Genomic DNA, 22,403 nt, shown 5'->3' with positions numbered 1-22,403 from the left:
AAGTAGATTTTAGTAAATGGACACTCTGTCAGGCCTCATAAGGAAGCAGTGCTGTTGGCAGAAATGGTTTTTCTGGAGTAGGTGAATATCACAGCCTGTCCAGCCAAAGACGAGTGGTTAGGGCGATTGAATATTTATCCATTGTACTCAAAGTGCATGGATTCAAATCCCATCCTCTTTGAACACTGTATCGTTAATCTGTCAGGATACTACCAAACCTTAACTTATATTCACACTGTGATGCTCATCCGACTTAAAGAATATACTCGCTATGTTTGTCATTCATGTCCGACTAGAGGACTGTGTCTTGTTTACAATCTAAAGATTTGAAGACAATCTTTTCAGAGCTGTGTGTTTGATTGGTTTCATAAGCTGTTCCACGTCTGCCGGTGAACAAATTGGCTGACCTCAAATTTGCCACACATGTCCCAGTGTTAAGCAAGCAGATGCATTTAATAACACAGGTGGCTTGTTGCCATGGAACAGTCCATGTAACTCTCTGTGATTCCTGGCTGATTGCTTCCTTCGATAGCTCAGCTGGTAGAGTGGAAGACTGTAGGTGGGCAGAGGCAGTTATCCTTAGGTCGGTGGCTCAAATCTGGTTCGAAGGATGTCATTTTCATATGCGTCTCTGTAGATTATTGGAAAGCAGTCAATTTGACAGCTGTGAATTTTTTCTGTTGATTTATTGAAGTGCAGGAATCTTGTCCACATCCAGCTGCACATTTAGTTACCGACGTGAGCATTGGCAGGTATACAGTACAGCCAAAGGGAGGTTGTGATGGTCGTGCCGTGACCCAAACCACTAACAACACCATCTGAGTTGACTCACTGCATCCAGCTAATGTCTTGTATCTAACATTTTTTCAGTCATTACCTCCTCAGTGGAAGAGAGAAAACTAAAGTCTCTTGTAAATGCAGTCCCACCACCTCTCGCATGTAAGCTCGCTACCATTTGAAGTTCTATGCAAGGCATTGCGACCGGATGTGATATTGTTAACGTCAAATGAAAATCCTTTTCACACCAAGTACGGATTTTCATCCCCCCAAAACATGCATGGATATGTATGAAAGCAAATTTTATTGTTTTTTTTTTAATTAATATTTGAACACCACTGTGTCACACTCTAATGGAGGACATCTCTGCTTACTCAAGTGTACATTTGGCCATTGAAATCCTTTAGATGATCAAATAGAAGAAAAGGTTTTTAATTTTGTCTCACAACCTCCAATTTAGCATGACTAACAGCTTTCAGCTCAGTCAGGTTCAGTCAGGTTATTGATCCCGGAAGGTTAAAAACTGAGGATTCTCACTTAATGCGGTCTGTGATTACTTGAGATTGTCTGAATGTGGTTTGAAGGGGCCAAGATTGATAAATGCCTTATGCTGTTGGATATTTTTACTATAACATATATATCTTATTCATTATTATAACTTTTAGTTTAGTTTTTTTTTTTTTTATGTTTGCCGCTCATTTCCTTCAAATTTCCCATCAGAGAAGAATAAAGTATTTTGAATTGATTTACACTCTGCATGCATTATCATAATCAAAATATTACCATATCACTTCCTCGTTAATTATGTATTTTATTCTTTTTAACACTAATTGAGTGAAGATGGATTAAGATAATAGGTCATACTATAAACTGCGTATGTGTAAAGACCTGTCTGTCTCTCCACCTGTCTCTCTCTCACCGGGTGGTTTCCGTGCTATCTATAGATCTGTGGTATCCCGAGTGTGTTTGAAACTTTACGACAGCTGCTGCACACACATACACACACTCGCTCTCTCTCCGCCACACACACTCTCAGTGTTAACCTGTTAATCATGTGTACATCGGCAGCTGATTGGTTGAGCTCTGAGTGTTAACCCTCTGCTACTGTAACACAAACCTGCAGTTTAAAGGTCAAACCCTCCAAATCCACATAAATTACACATTGTCACGTGATCCAGTGATGACCAGTAGGAAGCGAGGAGTCTGTTCACCTGTAAGTAGGTCTATCTGCAGACCCTCAGTAATAACAGGACATGCCCACTACATGATACTCCCTCCGTCACATTTGGGCACCAAAACTACTCGGATTGTGTTAGGAAAATATCTCAGGGTTCTGACCTCCTACCTCCCAGGCGGAGTCAAGAGCAACTGCTGCACTTACCGGAGAAATTTCTGGTAGCCAACATGGTGGTCAGGATGGCTCCCTGAAGGAAAGTAAACAAGGAAGGAAAGTGAGGAAAGGAAGCTAATTGTATTTAAACTCCACTTCTGAGAGAAACTTTCCTCTAAAAAAACTATTGAATAATATTCTTATTTTACACAAAGAAACACATAATTGACTATTTGAGTTAATTAAAAAAATGTAAGAACAAAATCACATTTAAACCTCATAACCCAGAGATACTGATGACATAAGGAGGTCTCACTCTGTTTAGATTTTCACTAAAGAAAGTTATTAATAAACTCTGCAGTTCATACAATGAAGCAATTATTTTTTTTTTAAATCCTAGTTTTTCCTCTTTAAAATAAATATTTTATAGTGATAGTGCAAGACAAAAAAAATATATGAATTAATCCTACTTGTTTCTAATTTGATCATCTTTCAGTCAATATTTGTTTGATTTTGGTCAAGTTGTCAAGTTTTGTCCATTTACAGTATGCCGAATTAGCTATTAGCAGTCCCTGTTTGCAGTGTGTCTGTGGAGGTATGTATAACTGTCACTGGATTACACTGATACTTAACAAAACTTAAAAACATGAAGATTCTCAGGCAAGTTCTGAACTGCAAATTTAAATGTGATTATTCTGGAAGGACATTAGTGATAATAATATCTTCAAGGTAAGTCACACTAAATTATATGAATATGTGATTAATATCTTAGTGATCTGATTTAATTAAATGATGACTGATGAGGAGGCCATTTCTCAAGCAAACTGCAGCAATCTGTCTTTCAGATGTGTGCTGCAGCTCCGACAGCTTAAAAATCAGCAGCAGAGCTACAGATATGACGCACATCTATCCTGCAGGAGGTGTTTGACTAAAAAACAACTTCATACATTCTCACAACAGCTGTGAGGGACTTTATTATCGGCTCCTTGAAGTGTGAGCAGCAGCAATCGAGTGAAATTGGGATTTTTTTGAGTTTGGAGGGATCTGCCTGTGCATCTCAGACAACAAACTGTGTAAACATAGAGAATCACATGGAGGATGCTTTGACAGCGGCAGCTGACCTGAAGGAGGAGGAGGACATAATCACGGGACTTACTCTCTTACTTAACTTAACCTCTGAACCCTCTGTCCTCAGCTTACCTTGAGTTTCCTCCTGGCGTTGAACTTCTTGAGACACTCGACTGTCTCCTGTCTGTGCATACAGGATGCCACCGTTGAGCGATGCTGGGAGGAAGATTATTATCACGTTATTATCACTATGACAAACACTGCAAATACTATATTCACAGATTTACAAGTAAAAAACAGAATCTCACAGAGATCCAGGGGTGTTTGAGCGCCTCAGCTGCTGTGATCCGTTTGGACGGATTGATGGTCAACATCTTGTTAATGAGATCTTTGGCTTCAGGAGTCACTGTGTCCCACTCAGGAGAGGGAAACTGAGAGGAGGAGGAGGAGAGGTCGATTGTGCGTATGCACATGAAATCATCACATCAATAAATCTAATGTCAGGAAGAGTCGCGTGAAAGAGTTGAAGAGTAATGTGACCTACATCATAAGCTCCAGCTTTGATTTGCTGGTAGAGACGATGTTGATCTTCATCCCAGAATGGGGGATAACCAACCAATAAGATGTAGAGAATCACACCTGAGACAGACAGAGAGAGAGAAAGGCACCTGTAAATGGGGAGGAAACCAGGAAACAAGGAAATGAAACAAGCACAGGCAGAGAAGATAGTAAAGCAGAGGGAAATCTGACCACAGGCCCAGAGGTCTACTGCTTTGCCATATGGATCCTTCCTCAAAACCTCTGGAGAGAGATAACCAGGGGTCCCTGCAAAGCCTGTAAACAAACAAACAAAACAAAGTTAACAAAATCAAATTGAATTACATTTCAGAAGATTAAATGATAATATATAATCAAATGATAATAAAGGTCTTACCAAACCATGCCTGCTGGTCTCCCTCCACCTCGATGGCAAGGCCAAAGTCAGCCAGCTTCACCGCTGCTCCTTTCGACTTTGAGGCCAGCAGCAGGTTCTCTGGCTGCAGACACAATCATTTACTTCACAATCGATTTTTCTTTCATTGTCTACAATAAAATGTTAAAATTCTTACATTTAAATTAAAAACTTTAAAGACATAGTTAACGGTTTTGTTAATCTGCTACATTACGACTGAACATTTTGCGGTTTGTTGAGACAAGCCTTCAGGAACAGAGCTGTAATTCTATAACATGTGACTGAATGAAAAAGACACAAACAAAAAAACCCCACAACAACCAGCCCACTGTTTGTGAGGTGCTTTTAAAGATCCATGTCTTCACCAAATGTCAGTGTCTGGAGTCATAGACAGGAAGTCAGAAAGTATTGAAATGTATTTAAATCCCATCTTTCCTTGTTTTTTTAAAAAAAAAAGTTAACGAAATGAAACATCCTGAACTGTTACAGCTTTTTAGCCACCATCATTACGACTGAACATTTCACGGTTTTGTTGAGCCATTTTACAAGGTTTGTTTTGCCAATGGAAAGAACTGCATGCTAACTATCTGAGTGATTCTGCTGGCAACCAAACAGTTTACGAAATACACATTTCTGGAAAGGGTTCTTTCAACACCATGAACACTATAATTTATTTTGAATCAGTCCCACATGCACCATCCTGCTGCAACAAATACTCACAAGAGCACAGTCACTAACACTTTCTTGGTTTGAATAACACCTGATTTACACATTAATACCCACTCCCAACTAAACCATCCGGAATAGAGCTAAAATCAAATAAATGTTATCTTCAATAGAGGAAATTAAAAAGACAACTAGCCTGTTAAAAATAATCTTCTAATCTTTATGATTAGAAAAATACAGAATAATATCAAAGTTATTCTTTAAGAACCAAATTGAGTAACAGATCATAACACACTCAGGCAGGTACCTTCAAGTCTCGATGGACTACACCCATCTGGTGACAGTGTAGCACCGCCTCCAAAATCTGCTGGATACAGTGACTGTTCACAGAGAGAGAGAGCCAAAATTTAACGCACAAAACATAAAACTGTTCCAGCATCACTGTCTGACTAATCTGTGATGATAGAGATGAAAGAGGAAGGAAAAGACAGAGGAACGAAAGACAAAGTAAAGTCTGCTAGAATGAAAAATGAGAAGAGGAATGGTGGTAGGAGGTTGGATGGGCAGAGTCATGTTTTTCCTACCTGGCGTCGGCTTCACTGTAATATTCTCTGGCTACAATATCTTCAAATAACTCTCCACCTGTTACCCTAAGAGAGAGGAAAAGCATTATAGGAAGACCGGTACAATTAATAGGGCTTTGTAAACGTGTCGTGGTATGATGCAACGTGAAGAACACAAAATAATAATGTGTAATGTAAAGACAGTACTCTAAAACCCCCGCTGCGTCTCTGATATGCTTGGTTTGCTTTTGTTCTCTTGTTCCCCCGCAGGAGGTTGGCTGCCAAAGGGAGATGGCTCCCTCAGCTCCTTCAGCTCCCTCAGCTCCCTCAGCCCCCTCAGCCCCCTTAGCTCCTTCAGCTCCCTCAGCTCCCTTAGCTCCTTCAGCTCCCTCAGCTCCCTCATGGTGACCTGGTCTGTTTGCTTAATTTTGTCTTATTTTAGCATGAAACATCTCAGTGTAATAACTAACTTTAATTCATTGTTCCATCTTTTTGACCTGCAGTCTTTTGTGTTCTCCTTCCTTCTATATGAACATGCTGTAAATTGACATTGAGCCACTTCATGACAAACTAAACATATAACAACATAAAATGTCATAACAAAACGTAATAAAAAGCATAAGAAAACATGTCCAAGTGTACTCTTGCATTATTATCAACACTTAACATAATAGGAAATAAAACATGTATTGTATATGTCATGTATTGTAAAACAACTTAACATAATATAATACAACAAACATAAGAATAAAATACAAAAGAAAGTGTAACAATACCAAGTATAGTATAATATAAAAACATAACGTAATGTCACAACAATATAAAATGGCATAGTACAACATAGAAAGTATAACGTAAAAAGGCATAGAGTAATGTATCAACATAACATAATACAATGAAATGTACCGTAATATAGAAGAACAAAACATTTTTTTAAATATACACCACGATAAAACATGACATAACAAAACTGACATGATTTGTTGTGTCCTTATGTGACATAACACAATATAACAAATAAATGCTACCTTATGTTAAATTATGCTATGTTATTTCATGTTATGTTTTGTCATCTCATTTTGTAGTTCTCCAGTCACATCATGCAATGCTATGTAATTTATTGTATGTATGTTAACACAACAAAACACAAGATAACAAAGTACAGAATAACAACATATCACAACATAACACAAAGTCACAAACTCTGTAACTGTAATGTTATGATCCTGAAGTTATATTGTTTAAGTACTGAGTACTACAACTTAATACAACAGAACATAAAATAACATAACATAACAAAGTGAAATTAATCTTGCATAACAAAACACAAGGACATGTAACGTAGCATGATATAACATATCATGACATCACATGCATACAATAGGATTAAATAGAGTACAATAAAGCAGGACTCACAGGTCAAAGATGAGGTAATGGTGCGCCTCCTCCGAAATGCTATCATGTAGCCGAACTGAAAGAAAGAAAGAAAGAAAGAAAGAAAGAAAGAAAGAAAGAAAGAAAGAAAGAAAGAAAGAAAGAAAGAAAGAAAGAAAGAAAGAAAGAAAGAAAGAGAGAGAGAAAGAAAAACTTTATTGAACACGTATCTACAGGATGCATTGGTGATTATCTACTTAGCTAACAAGACACAACAAGAAAATTACTAATTGTAGACTAATTGCCAGAGTGGGATAATCAATACAACATGAAAAATACATTAAAATGCAGATTGTGCAGTAATCTACAATAAGTATCGCTTCATGAGTATAACAAGTCACATTACATTAAGTTAATGTTTTGAATAAGTCCTTCTTGTTGGAGATGTTTTAATGGTTTGTACTGTTGGACACATTAATTGGACTACCTTTATGAGTGTATTTATTATCTAATGACCTCATGCTCACTGTGGTCTGCTGATCCCAGGTTTATTATCCCACCGCAGCCACATGACTCAGCAGATTCACATGAGACTAAACACTGCTGGTACCACTAATTTTTCATTGTCAGATGAAGTTAATATAATATTAACAGATCACAGCGCAACAAGCTGGATTGAGGTCAGTACTTCAGAGAACTGAGACAAGAACTGTTGCTGCAAATAAGTACCACGTACTATACACACAAAGTACATCATGTTTCAGTCCTTTTTATTCATGTAATCTGACAAACATGGACAGAAACAATGAGCAAAAAAATGAATAAAAAGAATATGAATATATGAATTGAATATGATATGTTGTGATGAAGCAACAGAATGTGCATATTGTCCTCCTGTTTAATCTGTTTTAATCACAAAATGACATGAATACAAGTATAAATTCATTTAGGATGTTACATTTACGTCAAACAAAAACAAAAGACATAAGTTGCATGGGATCACAGGAGTTGTTTTTCTTCATTGTTAAACAACCACAATTACAGATGAAAATCTATCTGATGTGACTCAAGCAGCAGAGCTCACAGACAAAGTAATGTTTTAAGGTTGTGTTCATGTTTGGTCTGGTCACAGACTTCCTTCCTCAATCTCAGACTCTCCCAATTGAAATGCACCATTACATTGACCAAAATTACAGTTTTATCTGGGTATGAACATTGTTGGAAACATCTGAGGTAATGTAATAACACTAAATAGATAGATTATACTAAGCAGACTAGGCAGGATTTTTTTTGTTGTTGTTGTTGTTGGGGGGGGGGCTCTATACGTACATTTTGATTTTGAATGACTAAAAAACTGCCACATAAATATAATTATGTTCAGTTTAGTTAATTAGGTAATTGGTTAGTCATGCATCTGTACGAAAAGCATAGCTCTTGTCCTTCGTGTAATTTATATGCATTACATATTTCATATAATATGTGTCTTTATTTATTCATTTAAAATTAGATATTCAAATAGAAAACTGACATTCAGAGTTTTGATGAGATGAAAGTACTAGAATGGCTTCTTTTCCTTGTGCATTTAGGCTAATGTTCTCTTTTTATTAATGTAATAATTTAAATGAATAATAACATATATAAGCATTGAAAGTAAGTTTTATATTAGAGATGTTTTTAAATATTTAAAACATTTTCAAATATATGTTAAACATTTTTTAATGTAAGCAGTGGATCTCCTCTTTCCCATAGTATGGGACCCGTCGTAGGAAGGAGGCCCTAAGCATGTGCCTAGATTCTGTACCTAGACCCAGACTGTGCAGCCCAACACAATATATAACAAAGGTAGGTATGTTTCAGACATTTGAATGCAGAAATTATATATATTATGACTTATAATTTACTTTTTCTATTGACTTGTTTGAAACGCTCTTGAAAATATGATTTCTAAACATGAATTTACTTTGAACAGGAGCTTGTGCAGGACAGAGGTTAAATGTGATAATCAGACTTAACCTTGATTGAACTAATACAGGAAAGATAGACTACTACAACGTATTAAGTTCTCCTCCCAGATGCCCAACAGTCAACGGAATAATTGGAGAAGTTCGCTAAGTTGATCCATTTGGTTTAATTCATTCATTTTGAAGGACAATGTCTAATTTAATGAGCCAACATGTCTGTAAATGTGCCTGTTAGCCAGCTGGTTCATTAGCAGTTGCTGTCATTCAGCCAGATGTTGTGAAACGTGAAGGGATGCTTAAAAATGAAACAGAAGACAAAACGACCACATGAAGACAAAACAGCAGCACGAGAAGGATTGTCAAGACAACAGCAAACATGAGGATTGTTAAAACTGCAACAGCAAGACAGTGAGGTGAAACACAAGCAGCACTTGAGGAATAAAATCGAGGTTAGATAAATAAAATACAACAATCATGGTGTTGATGTGGTTTGTAAAATCAACACATATCGGCCATATTCAAGATGATAAATGATTACACAGGACAAGTTTCCAGTCAAATGTTCAGACTGAATTAAATTACTACTTTTACTTGTAATGGAGTACTGTAGTGTGATACTTCTGCTTTTACTGCAGTAACAGACATGAGTGCTTCATCTGCAGCACTGAGTGATGATTAGGAGGATTGTTTGTTCTGCTCTGAATGTATAAACTCTGTATAGATTGTATAATAGGAGATATAACGAGAAGAGAAGCTGCTGCTGCTGCTGCTGCCTACACACACAAACACACACGCACAAGCACACACACACTCGCATATACCTGTATGAAGCACTCGGAGAGAAATAATCAGGTTTTTCTCTCTCGAAACACTCCCACACAGTACAGCAGTGGGATTTGATTTGTATGTGTGTGTGTGTGTGTGTGTGTGTGCGTGTGTAGGAGGAGAGAGGGTTTTGATGCCTTCACCTAAGGACACTGTTTCCTAGCAACACACACACACACACACACACACGCACGCGCGTGCGCACACACACGCACGCACAAACACACGCACATACAGTTACGTAACACTCCTCAGAATCTGCCTACACGGTGCTCTGATTGGTGGCTCGGTTCAGATGCAACCTTCTGATTGGTCGGTTGGGTCCACGTGAGGTCATATTTGAACATCTGACTGACTCTGGTTCAGTTTGTTTGCACTTTAATAAAGACGGAGTTTGTTTTCTGTCGAGTGTGATGATCAGATTCTCAGTCTGAACGTTTTTTTCTGCTGATTTCAATCCAGAGAAGAACTGTCAGTCAAAGGAGGCTTTTCCTGTGAATTAGACAGGAAGTGAACACTCCTGGTTTTTGTGCTTTTGGAAAAAATTGTAATCGTTTTAGAACATCTATATTTTAAGATATTTTCATTATACTTAAGACTTTTACAGTGTTTTTTCTCTCTGACTATTTCTACTGTTATTCACCAAAGTACAGAGACAAATTCCATCTGTGTGAAACCTGATTGTAATTTTAAACGACAGGTTTCTTATCCGTTTTAAAACACAAAATTGTCACTGAAATGCAGTTAAGCATCTAACAATGATTGCAAAAAGCATGCAGAGTAACAAACATTTGCATAGAGGCAGTGAAGGAATACAGTACATTTACTCAAGTACTGTACTTAGCTTAGCTGCTGTTAGTGTTATTATAGCTGTATATTCCAACAGTAATCACTGTTGTAGAGTGGTCAGTCGGTAACACATCTCTCAGCGATGCTCATGCAGTGAAAGAGAAAATACATTTTCTGGTAACCCTGCCAACTTTATCAAATCCAGAGAGAGAACTCGATGAAGAGTAGGATCCTCCTGCTCTGGTGCCTACGCTGGCAATGCCGGAACAAGATCATTAGTAATCAAGGAGACCGATGACTGATATTTAATGAAAATAAAAATCTTGTCGTCAAAGATGAGAAAAACCAGTGATGATGATAATTACTGCATGAGGTGGGTGAGAAGGACTCTGGCTTAAATGTATCAGCAAATGTTGCACCAACTAATTCTCACCAGAAATGAAAACACAGTATGGTTGTGATTCAGCCGCCTAACTATCAAGTGGGCACTGCCATTTCATGGGGGAGGAAAAACACACAAAAAAACAAATCTATCTATCTATCTATCTATCTATCTATCTATCTATCTAGATAGATAGATAGATAGATAGGTAGAAAGACATATACATATGTATCTATGTATATACACACACACACACACACACACACACACACATACACACACACATCTATAAATAAACAAAAAAACAACAAAAACAAATATATCAATGGAAAACTGATTAGTGACATGTTTTACTGGAAGAAATAAAACAAATTAATTAAAGAGAGTCAAGAAAATCAGCAGCTTCATTATAAATCTATAAAGAGAGATTTTGCATCGAAATTAAGTTCAGTGCTCAATAATACTGTTTGTGTCTTATTAGCTGTTGCTGACAGGCTGACAAACCCTCCTGTCCCGCAATGAATTTGCTTCTTGTTTTCTCCTGATAAAATTCAGGAAATTAGACAAGCTGTCAGTCTTCCTTACCAGTTATACAGTCTGTATTGTGCCACTTGAAACAAATTAAATCAGCACGACACAATTTCATCTATACAACACTGGAATAAATCGAATTTTTTTCCAGTGTCTGAAGTCGTCCAGCTGCCTGCTTCATAGTCTGCTTACAGCATTCTTAACTGCACAACATCAAATCTTCTGCTATGAGTCGAACCCATCTTTGTCCCACAGAGCCTGAAAATTGCAGTTATTACGCCTATCTTAAAAAACAACAATGCAGACTCACAAATGAATATCTGCAGACTCATGTCAAGCCTCCCATTATTGAGAAAAATCATTGAAAAGGCTGATTTTCAACAACAGCTGAACACCCTGTAGGACCCAAACAATTGTTATGATGTTTTGCGATCAGAATTTCGACCACACCACCAAGACTGTTGTTAAAGTCTTCAGTGAAATTATTACTGGATCCAAGAGGCTGTTCATATTTGGTTTTACGATCCGTCCTGAGTGATTCAACCACAAAGGGACTACTTAAAACCCATCAATTCACATCTGGCATTAAATACATCTTGACTCAAGACATAAGAGACAAACCTCCTGTGATCATTTGTCACTCCTATATTATACATTTATATGCAAATACACACCTACTTCACTGGAACGAACAGACACGTTTTTTCCCCCCAAAGAAATATCTTAATGTATAACGAGTTCCACAAAGTTTATAAAGGTTCTCCCAACAAAACAAGTCTCAAAATTAAGTGTAAAAATGTGTCATAAAATAGCAGTAACATCAATATAGTAAGTAAGAGTATTATACATAGTAGTACTATTGTTGTATAAGTATCAGTAGTTGTAGTAGTAGCAGAAGAAGAAGTAGTAATAGTAGAATGAGTAGTAGTAATACAGAACTAGCAATAGTACCTGCAGTACACACAGTACATTCAGTGATACTCACCGATGTTGGGGTGCTTCAGTAAACGACAGATTCGAGCTTCACGATCCAACTTCTGATGATCTGTCAACACACACAAACACATCAATCAGTGATCACAGTTATCGATTAAGGTGAAGGTGATGGTTCAAACTGCCCGATGTCAACCAATCAGAACCATGACACCTATGAGCTCTGTCGCCTGATTTGATATCTCAACCAACAGTCATGTGGCGCAGTAGACACTAATGTTAGCACAGATGCTAACCTGAGGGCAGGGGAAGCCAGGCTGAAATAAAGTCTCTGTGAACATTTTGTCCTCTGACTCTGCAGATGAGATCAGATCTGATTAAAGAAAAATGTTGATTCACTCATCTGTGTCATCATCATTACCGTGAGCTCGGAGGAAAAAAAAAAGGTAATGAGCAGCAGTGAGTTGAGCAACAACTGCTTTGTTCTTGCCTCTGAGACTATGTGCAGACTACAAGGTAGCTGGGGCTGTGTGCAGGCTAAAAAGAACAGACGATATTCAAGGCTGAATGGAGTTACTGCCAGTTGAAAAATTAATCAAAGAAGTCAAGAATGAAATATATTATCTTAATCGGCCAACATGTGAGTGTTAACCTCAGTCAATAACAGGACCTTATCTGATAAACTACCCCTAACCGTAACATGATTTTAAGTTTGGTTATAATATAGAGGTTAACAAAGCATGCCTATTTGTTGTTATATTGAAGAGATCTAAACTCTAGCAATACTTATAGTATAAAGAACAATTTTCAGACATTCAGTTCTGTTTTAGTCTCTTTTTTAGAGAAAATTAACAGAAAGTAAAGGTATGTTGAGTACATTTTCACCCGAGTTTCACTAACAGATCTTCCCCTCAGGCTCCATTCAGCCCCTCCAACCTCATTAAAAATCTGTATTTCACAATCAACATAAATTAATGTCAATGTTAGCAGATGTATTCAAACGTGCTATGCTTTTTAATTTTGTAGCTTTCTCTTAGTGTGTTAGATATGTTCTTGTCTATGTAAAAATCCTCGAAAGTTAAAAAGGTCCAAGAAAAGGGTCCAAGCCAACAGAAGCTCCTTTCTCCCACAGAAAACATGCTCCTGAAATGCCAGGTCATTAGTTATGTCTTTAATTCTGTGACATTATGATCATTTATGCCTGTATTTGTTGTAGAAGTGAAGCTAACTGGAAGCTAAAAGCACAGCAGTGTTGACTGGGGACACAGTTAGCGGTGCTGGCTCAGGCATGTGTGAGCTGACCAATCAGGGGATACTGGGTATACGGGAGGGGGGACTTAAAGACACAGGAGCTAAAAGCGTTTCAGACAGAGGGGGAACACAGTGCAGCTGCAGTGGACAGTATGACAAAACTGAGATGTTTTTGAGCATTAACTTTTAAATGGACAATGTTTGGAAAAGGTCAGCTTTTGGGGAGACAAATGCTATTTCTTTGTGATGCTGGATCTTGAACTTCTTCAAATAAAACAATGAAAATAATTTCTGACCTCTCGTAGCTGAATTGGGGTTCTGTTTTCTGACGAGAATCAATCTTACTTAAGAACACCTGTACCAGCACCTGTTTACCAAAGCAAAACTTCAGCGGGTTGACACTGTGAATATATTTTTAAAGTCGTCTATCTGTGGAGTTGAAGACGATGCAGAATACATCTTTGAAGTGACTTCGCAGGAGATCAAGACATCAAAAAAGATGACGATATTAAACAGAGGAGCTGAAGACAACAGCCGGTCGTCACGGCTTTAGTTTATCTCTGACTTCATTTAATGTGTTTAAACTTGCTGTTGACTTAGATCAATGTGCTGCTGCGACTGGCCTCATCGTCCTCAGACACAGAAGCACAGTGTCTGTTTTTTACTGATGATCTTGTTCTATTGTCTCCTACTGAACAAGGACGACAACAACAGCTGTACAGTAGGAAATTACTGTCAGATCTGGGCCCTGTCAATATTAAGGAAGACTTCTGTCAATAGAACAATTACCCGTTGAAATAACCATATCATTGCACATATCATGAGGTATACACACCTTAGAGTTTCAAGGTATCAAGTGAATGCGCTAAAAGACAAAGCTCAATTCAGAAAAAAAGTATAATCTCCTAATTCGATTCAAATGTGGACTCCAGCATCTAATATAACTTCACATGCAGAATTCCGCAAAAACACCAATAAAGTCATGTCGAGCAAATTAGGCAACTACCCACTCATAATTAACAGTCGAATAAGGGCACTCAAATTTTTTAATCACCTTAAATGTAGCACCCTCAACACCCTCCACTCCAAACCCAAGAGCTGAACCCAGACACACTCTGAAGAGTCTCACAACAACTCTGCTATTCCAAACACCAGAGTAAATCAAATCATAACGCAATGTACACAAATCTATTTAAAACTCTGGAAATAAGAAACTAAAGTAGATTAGAAGGTTATCTGTTCCTAGAAAGAGATTATGAACCTGCAGAATACTTCAGACAGAAAGCAGAGGCAGATCCTAACCAAGTACAGCCTGAGTTCTCACAAATTAGCAATCAAAAAAGGAAGACATGAACAATCATGGCAACCAAACGAAAACAGACCATATGCGGTTGGTGTCCAGTCGCCAGAAAAAAAAATGTCAGCAGTTGCTTTTTCTGCAAACCACAGATACGTCCAAGGCTGAAGTTTGTACCAGACATGGCATATCACATTCACATTATATCGTTTTTTTTTTTTGTGTCTTTTCACATCAGGAAGTGGTCGCATTATTAGAAGCAACAAGGCTGCTAAAAGGGCGACGGCAGTTTGAGTCTGTGGGAACATTTCCAAACTGTTTAATGATGACCAAAACAGGTATTTTAAGCCAAACCATGATGTCTCCACCACATATTTAAAGAGTCCTGTCTCGACCACATTGTTACAGAGAGCTGTCTCCAGCACCTCTTTACAGAGACCTGTCTCCACCACATTTTGACTGAGTCCTTTCTCAACCACATCTTTACAGAGACCTGTCTCCACTACATATTGACTGAGTCCTGTCTCTTTCAGAGTTTCATTTTGTTATGAAACCCTGTGTTGTATAATGACAAATGAATTACCTTGTACTCCTGTTTGTTTTTTGTGCCTAAACCTAACCAGACCATAAGCACAGCATTGTTACAACGTAAGATTGAAAATTGAATTCAAAGAAAAGTAAAGTTATCAAGTATCCTGGGTTTGCAGTAATGTACATTGCTGAGGCTGACTGGATTGTGATAAATCATTAAATCTATAAAAAGTAGGGAAAAAAAATAAAAATTTAATTTCCCAGAGCCCAAAGTCATTTTTTTAAAATCTTTTGTACAACCAGCAGTTTAAATGACAAATGAAAGCCTCACATTTAAAAACCTCACATTTAAGCAAATGTTAAACATTTTACAGTTCACAGTTAATCTAAATTTTTGGCAGCTAATTTTCTTTTGACTGACTAATCCAACAAATAACCAGTCATTGCAGCTGTAGGTCAAACAAGAAGAAAAACTCATTATAATTTAATGTTTACATCTAGATTTTTTAAGAGCATTTTCAAAATGCTCTTAAAGACAGATTGTTGTAAACTCAGCTTCTGATGAATTGTTCTGCACCATGTCCACAGAGTTTAGAATCTGCTGTATGCTGTGTGTTTGTATCTGTGGTCAGCTACTACTGTTCTTCATTATGTTCTGAGTCTGAATCACCATTAACCAAAACCACAACCTCCCTCTGGACGCGGCCCAGTTTAACCTCTCCACTCATCTCCTGCAGAGCTGCAGGGACGGATCCAGGACTGATCCAGGACCAGCCGCTGCTCAGTTTCAGCTGAATGAACAGAAGAATCTGTGAGGTGATGAATGTCCACCAGCCAACAGAGAATCTGCCGGGGAACGTTTCCAACTGAGCAGCAGCTCTGAAGCTCGACACAAAGACTGAGAACAAAAATCAGACATCAGAGCTGAAAACAGATCTAAGGAGAGACACATCAACGCATTCAAAGTGCAGGAATCCTTCAAATCAAAGAGACTGAAATAAAGCAAAGACCTGCCCCAGTGCGTGTGCGCGTGCGCGCACACACACACACACACACACACACACACACACATTCTGATACAAAGCAAACACAGACTGTTTAAAGAAAATTCGATGCTTTCAGCTCCTCATTCTGTTCAGATGGTGATTCACAGTCTGATGATGATATTAAAGACGATCACTGATGATCACGACACAATTGTTGATACTGTAAAACTCTGTGATATGCTTAATACTCTTTACAACAGTCTGCCTAAGAAAACCTGATGTTATATTTCACATTTACAACTCTGATCCCTAAAAAATGTGGATGCTGTATAAAACAAAAACAAAACGGAATGTGACAAGTCAATATACTAAATGTTTTACCTCATCAAGTTAATTGTTTTTTGATATAAAGCCCTATTCACATAGGACTAGTATTACTGGAAGACTGAATGTGACTTCTGAATTACCATCTCACATTTGTTGAGATGGTTTGTCTCAGGTTGTACTTTGCTTGTATTATCTCTTGTCAGTGATGTCGAGGCTCCATGAACATCAACACTGAGAAGTAGAAGGATCTGGTCTACGGAATCCACATTGTTCATATAGTTTAGTTTTAATATAGTTTCATGTGTTACTGGCTTACATATACATTTGCAGATCATTTAGATCAAGAAAAAGATGTTTAATTGTTCATAAATGTTCAGCTGTCTGACAACAGAAAACCCCAAATTACCAACATATCGATTCGCATGTGACTTATATCATCACATGATTTCTGCTAATGGACATGGCAGATTCACACAGGATTAAGATCACAGATGTCCTCCACAATTAGCGCAAATAACTATTAGTCAACTGGTAATACGAGTCCTGTGTGAACAGGGCTTCAATCCTGAATTTGATGACAAATGCTTGTTTGGGACAAGAGCAATAAAAGACTGGGAAAGTTCTGGAACGCTCATAAAACACCTATCTGAAACATTGTACAGGTTATCAGGTTAATTGGATATCAGGTGTCAGTATCACGATTGGCTATGAGTGGAGCGAGGTTCAACACTTGTATAAAGAATTTTACTACATTGGCTCGGGTACACTTTAACAATTATTGTCTGTAAGCAACTGTTTTGTTTGTTAATGATTACATTGTACACGATGTCCCACCTTTTGTTGACTTGTTTTGTCTCTCATCAGTGGTGGAAGAAGTGTTCAGTACCAACAGAACAATCATGAAAACACTCTTACTTCAGTAAAAGATCTGAGTACTTCCTCAACCGCTGGACGCAGGAAGTAAAATCATCAGTTTGAGTTTGTCACATTCGTTCATTTTACTGTTCAGATATCACCCAAGCTGCAGGCAGCAGTGGTCAGGATGTGAAATTACTGGATGATATGTTGTTAGAGCTGAAGATGTGGAGGAGGTGATTTGGCATCTGAACACATGGACTTTCTGAGGGTGTGAAGAAGAAGAAAGTCCTGTTTTCTCCTGTTTATTATCCAATCTACAACACTTAACATTGAGCGACTATGAGCAGGGATGTCCACTGTCACCCACACTATCATGTTATCATCATTGATATTGTTATTAATGTGTAACAATGTTTCATCAAATTACTGTTTAAACAGATGTTCAGTTGTAATATTGATCATTTATCAGTTCAGTAATTATGTAATAATAACAATAATGATAATAACAACAACAACAACAACAACAACAATAATAATAATAATAATAATAATAATAATAATAATAATAATAATAATAATAATAATAATGATAATTACATCAACATTATTATTAGTATTATGTAACAGTGTAGCTAACAGGGGTTACTGCAGTGATGTTACACACATACACACACACACACACACACACACACACACACACACACACACCAAACACACTCACATACACATACAGACTTCTTTGTCAACTTTGCAAGGTGTTGCTAAGCAACGGAAGGAAATCTGAAAACCAGAATTGTGATTTTAAAAAATCTATGGAGAGAGAAAGAGAGAGAGCGAGAGAGCGAGAGAGAGAGAGAGAGAGAGAGAGAGAGAGAGAGAGAGAACCAGAGAAAGAGAGAGAGAGAGAGAGAGAGAGGAAGTGAAGGAATTGTTGATATCATCAATGCAATAGTTTTGTCCTTTAAATCGTTAATTAAAGGCTTCTTTAACTCAGTCATGTTGATGATATACAAACCATTGTGGATTCATCAATGATTCATTCAGACTTTGACAGGAAGCAGCAACAAAACCACTGAGACAAAAACTATACACATGCACGCAACTTTTTAAAAAGCTAACAGAACATGACTTTATCAAGAGCTAATGTTACAGGTTTGCTAATACTAACGCTACCAGAAGCTCTGCACGTGAGCGGCACTAACTAGAGCTACAGTGCGCCACAGTTCTGCAAACACTATGACATCACAGTGAAGGGGCAGGGCCAGAGAGTTCCCCTCAACTAAATCCAAACAGATAAGCTAATGCTGTACAGCAGAATCTGTAACTTATTTATTTATCATATTCATTTAGTATTCACAAGGGGTGTAATGGTAGATGTGTTCCTCCCAAGGTACAGTCCTTGCAGTCATACAAAGCAGTCATCTGCCACACATAATAACCATGTCCACATGGCGGCCATTTTCCTGTAACGCTCTGGTGGGAAGCTTAGATGTTGTACAACCATGTTTCAGGTTTCATATAAAAGCAGGAAATCTGATAAAACATCACCATTTTACCACTTCTTGATCGATAAGTGCATTAACAAGCTGCTTTTCTTTGATACCTAGTGTCAATAAGTGAAACTACAGAGTTTTTTGGAAAACAAAGAATAAATTAACACAACCTGCAGGTGATATTTTTGTGTCCTGTTTTGTTAATTTTCTGGCAACCACAGTACTTTTGAATCATCAGAGGTGTTGGTAAAAATGAGCCCTTAAACTCACTTTCAGATGCAGGGAAGACAAACAAATGATGATAAAAAAAAAAAAAACTCCAGCAAGAAAACATGTCTGCCTTGATCGCTGGTCATGTGTATTAATATGAATTATATGTTAGTATAGTATATGTGTGTGTAGAATCGGTCCTCACCTCTTGCAGACAGTTTCTTGGTGTTGATGATCTTGGCGGCATACTCCTGGCCCGACAGCACCTTCACACAGCGTCGCACCACTGAAAATGCTCCCCTGGAAACGCAACAGGAGGAACCAATCAGTTTGATTTAGAATTTGATTAAATGCATGCAAACTAATCAGCTCAACTTTGTTTTTTACAGCTAATTAGCCATCGTTAGCTTGCTAACAATTTAAACTAAGATTTTGAACAAGGTCAAGACTATACCTGGAAAACCACATGCTAGTGTGGCAGAGACTCATGATGACATTAGTTAACAAAGAGTTCTGTAATAAAAAGTTTCGTCATTTTTTTTTTTTAGTACTACTACCCTACTTACATTAATTATTTTACCATTACTGGCATTATTGACCTTGGTGATGTCATACTGATGTCATCAGGTTGCAGTATCTATCATAGAGTAAGCGTTATACCAACTGGACGTGTTGGGTTCGCTGTTTACTGGACAGAGAGGCTTTAGTGAAAAACACTTACCAGTTGTGTTATGGGGAATATAGTTTTGTGTGAAAGTTTTTGGATCAAAAGTGAGCATATATCCACCCCTGCAGACACTTTTATGTAATCTGTCTCTGAGAACAACTATGTGGAATAGATTACTGTCTAAATAACACTACAGTGTGATCAATAAATATTGATATTTATGATAAAACATCTATGGAAAATAAAGATTTCTTCTTTTCTCAGATTCGTCTTTGGAACTGAAACAGTTTTTACAGAAACAGAAAGCTGTGTCTGTGTTTCTTATGAAAGCTGTATTCTGCCACCCACCATCACATTATGTAAGAGACCTGGCATTATGTGTGTGTGTGTGTGTGTGTGTGTGTGTGTGTGTGTGTGTGTGAGAGAGAGAGAGAGAGAGAGAGAGAGAGAAAGAGAGAGAGTGTGTGTGTGTGTGTGAGAGAGATTGTGTGTCTGTGTGGGTGGTGAGTGGGATAGGGTCACAAAGGTGATACACTCATCCCTTCATACCTCCATCCTTTCTTCAGTCAAGGAATCTATCTATCTATCTATCTATCTATCTATCTATCTATCTATCTATCTATCTATCTATCTATCTATCTATCTATCTATCTATCTATCTATCTATCTATCTATCGACCGATCTATCTATCGATTGATCTATCTATCTATCTATCTATCTATCTATCTATCTATCTATCTATCTATCTATCTATCTATCTATCTATCTATCTATCTATCTATCTAATAAGACTGATCAGGGACACAATTGATAATGCATAATGATCTATATCACTTCATATTTCTGCGATAAGTTAAGTAATATTCTGTTTACAGTTTCACAGAAACAAATCAAGTCAACACAATTAAAGAAACAAAAACTAAATTGCATGAAATTATATCAAATAATCTTTTTATAGTCTTAATAATATAATTAAAACAGCAATAAATCAGACCTTCACGCTGCCAGTTCATCAGTATAATAATATTAATAACAAATAATATAACAAGAAATGAAATATAAAAGATATCTCAGTTAATATACCAACATTTCTATATGAAATGAATATAAAAGTGTAATGAAAAATGATACAGAAAATATTAGAATATTAATCAATTGTACGTTTTAATTAAAACATTGTCTTAACAAATCAAAGGTTCAAAATGTTTATCTAGAATCTAGATAAAACAACATTATCCTACACATTAAGATGTAATACTAAAACAATGTACATTCAATAAAACTAACATGTTAAATCATTTTTGGGATATTACCATAAATAATGATATTGAGTGTGATAGACGACTGTACTTGATTGTTACTGGATGAAGATGATGATGATGATGATGATGACGATGAGGAGGATGATACTCACTTGCCCAGCTCCTCATACAGCTGATACTCTTCGGTGAAACGAGTGCAGATGACCGTTGCCATTGTGACCCGGCGGGGTGAGGGTCAGGGGGCTCCCTGTCCGTCTTCCTCTGAGGATGACGATGGTGATGGTGGTGATGAAGAAGGCCAAGAGTTAGACCTGTCTGTCTTTCTGTCTGTCTGTCTGTCTGGGGGATGAAGGAGAAGAGACAGAAAGAGAAGAAAAAGCAGAAGAAGCAGAGAGATGGAGAAAGAGAGAGAGAGTTGAGGTTCTGGACTGGAGGAGAGGAGGAAGAGGAGGAGGAGGAGGAGGAGGTGGAGGAGGAGGAAGAGGAGGAGGAGGAGGAGGAAGAAGAAGAAGATGGAGGGATGATGGAGAGAGCAGTGAGGAGAGCTGCGTCTCTCTGTCTCTCTGTCCTGATCTGTGGGAGAGAGAGAGGGAGAGTGACGCTTTCAGACGCTCCACCTGCCCACCCACTCCCTCCTGTCGGCCAATCACAGACTGGGAAGCACACACACACACACACACACACACACACACACACACACACACACACACACACACACACACACACACACACACACAGAGGGTCACCATGGTAACTGCATCCTCTGTCTGTGCTGGAAAGTACGACTGCAAACACCGCCAGCTCTCAGAGATTATTCAGGAACTAAAACTGCAATACTATAAATATTACTTTTGATAAAAAAAAAAACCCTCCAAATATTAGTACTGATAATACTTGTACTGGTGAGGTAATTAATAATTCAAATACAACAACAGCTAATACTACTTGTGACAAAAGGTGATTTTAGTGGGGATGCCACCCCCGAGCTCACCTGCAGTCCCCCTTTCAGACACAGAGCAGGACCAGGCTTATTTAGCTGAATATGTCCAGTCCAATCAGCCTTACACACTGATCCTCTGAAACCAGAAGCATCAAAAGAGTCAGTCTGGTGGGTGAATGAAATGAACTTCGTCTATCCCCCTGTTAGAAATGTCCAAGTCCCCTACGGACTACTGATCCTACTAATAGTACTTCTGCCACTACTATAAGGGCCTCAGCTTGTACGACTGTAACTACCACTACCGCTGAAACTGATTGTGTTGCTTCCACCAGTAGTGACAGCTCTTCGTGTTGCTACCTCCGTGTCTGTCCGTTCTTGGGTGGTTGGTTTGTCAGCAGGATTACACAAATTTCCACAACACTGGGTTGG

General features: G+C 37.9%; 1 protein-coding gene across 4 annotated transcripts in view; it reads right to left on the bottom strand.

Annotated features, from left to right (window-relative positions):
• camk2a (calcium/calmodulin-dependent protein kinase II alpha) overlaps nucleotides 1-21,433 on the bottom strand; it is a 33,777-nt gene extending 12,344 nt beyond the window's left edge. For 3 of the 4 annotated variants that reach the window (XM_037120008.1, XM_037120005.1, XM_037120007.1), the window contains exons 1-11: nucleotides 21,187-21,433; nucleotides 19,310-19,404; nucleotides 12,204-12,263; nucleotides 6,773-6,827; nucleotides 5,378-5,443; nucleotides 5,101-5,173; nucleotides 4,110-4,212; nucleotides 3,720-4,009; nucleotides 3,484-3,606; nucleotides 3,308-3,391; nucleotides 2,159-2,201 (exon numbers count right to left, since the gene is read on the bottom strand). In XM_037120008.1, the coding sequence (XP_036975903.1) occupies nucleotides 2,159-2,201; nucleotides 3,308-3,391; nucleotides 3,484-3,606; nucleotides 3,720-4,009; nucleotides 4,110-4,212; nucleotides 5,101-5,173; nucleotides 5,378-5,443; nucleotides 6,773-6,827; nucleotides 12,204-12,263; nucleotides 19,310-19,404; nucleotides 21,187-21,248 (1,054 nt within the window). In that variant the 5' untranslated portion in view covers nucleotides 21,249-21,433. The remainder of the gene's footprint in view (nucleotides 1-2,158; nucleotides 2,202-3,307; nucleotides 3,392-3,483; nucleotides 3,607-3,719; nucleotides 4,010-4,109; nucleotides 4,213-5,100; nucleotides 5,174-5,377; nucleotides 5,444-6,772; nucleotides 6,828-12,203; nucleotides 12,264-19,309; nucleotides 19,405-21,186) is intronic. The other variant, XM_037120009.1, reaches the window with a different exon arrangement.
• Nucleotides 21,434-22,403: the final 970 nt, after the last annotated feature.

The sequence above is a fragment of the Acanthopagrus latus genome, chromosome 13 (assembly GCF_904848185.1).
Source record: "Acanthopagrus latus isolate v.2019 chromosome 13, fAcaLat1.1, whole genome shotgun sequence".
NCBI lineage: Eukaryota > Metazoa > Chordata > Actinopteri > Spariformes > Sparidae > Acanthopagrus > Acanthopagrus latus.
This window is presented reverse-complemented; position numbering and strand designations above follow the sequence as displayed.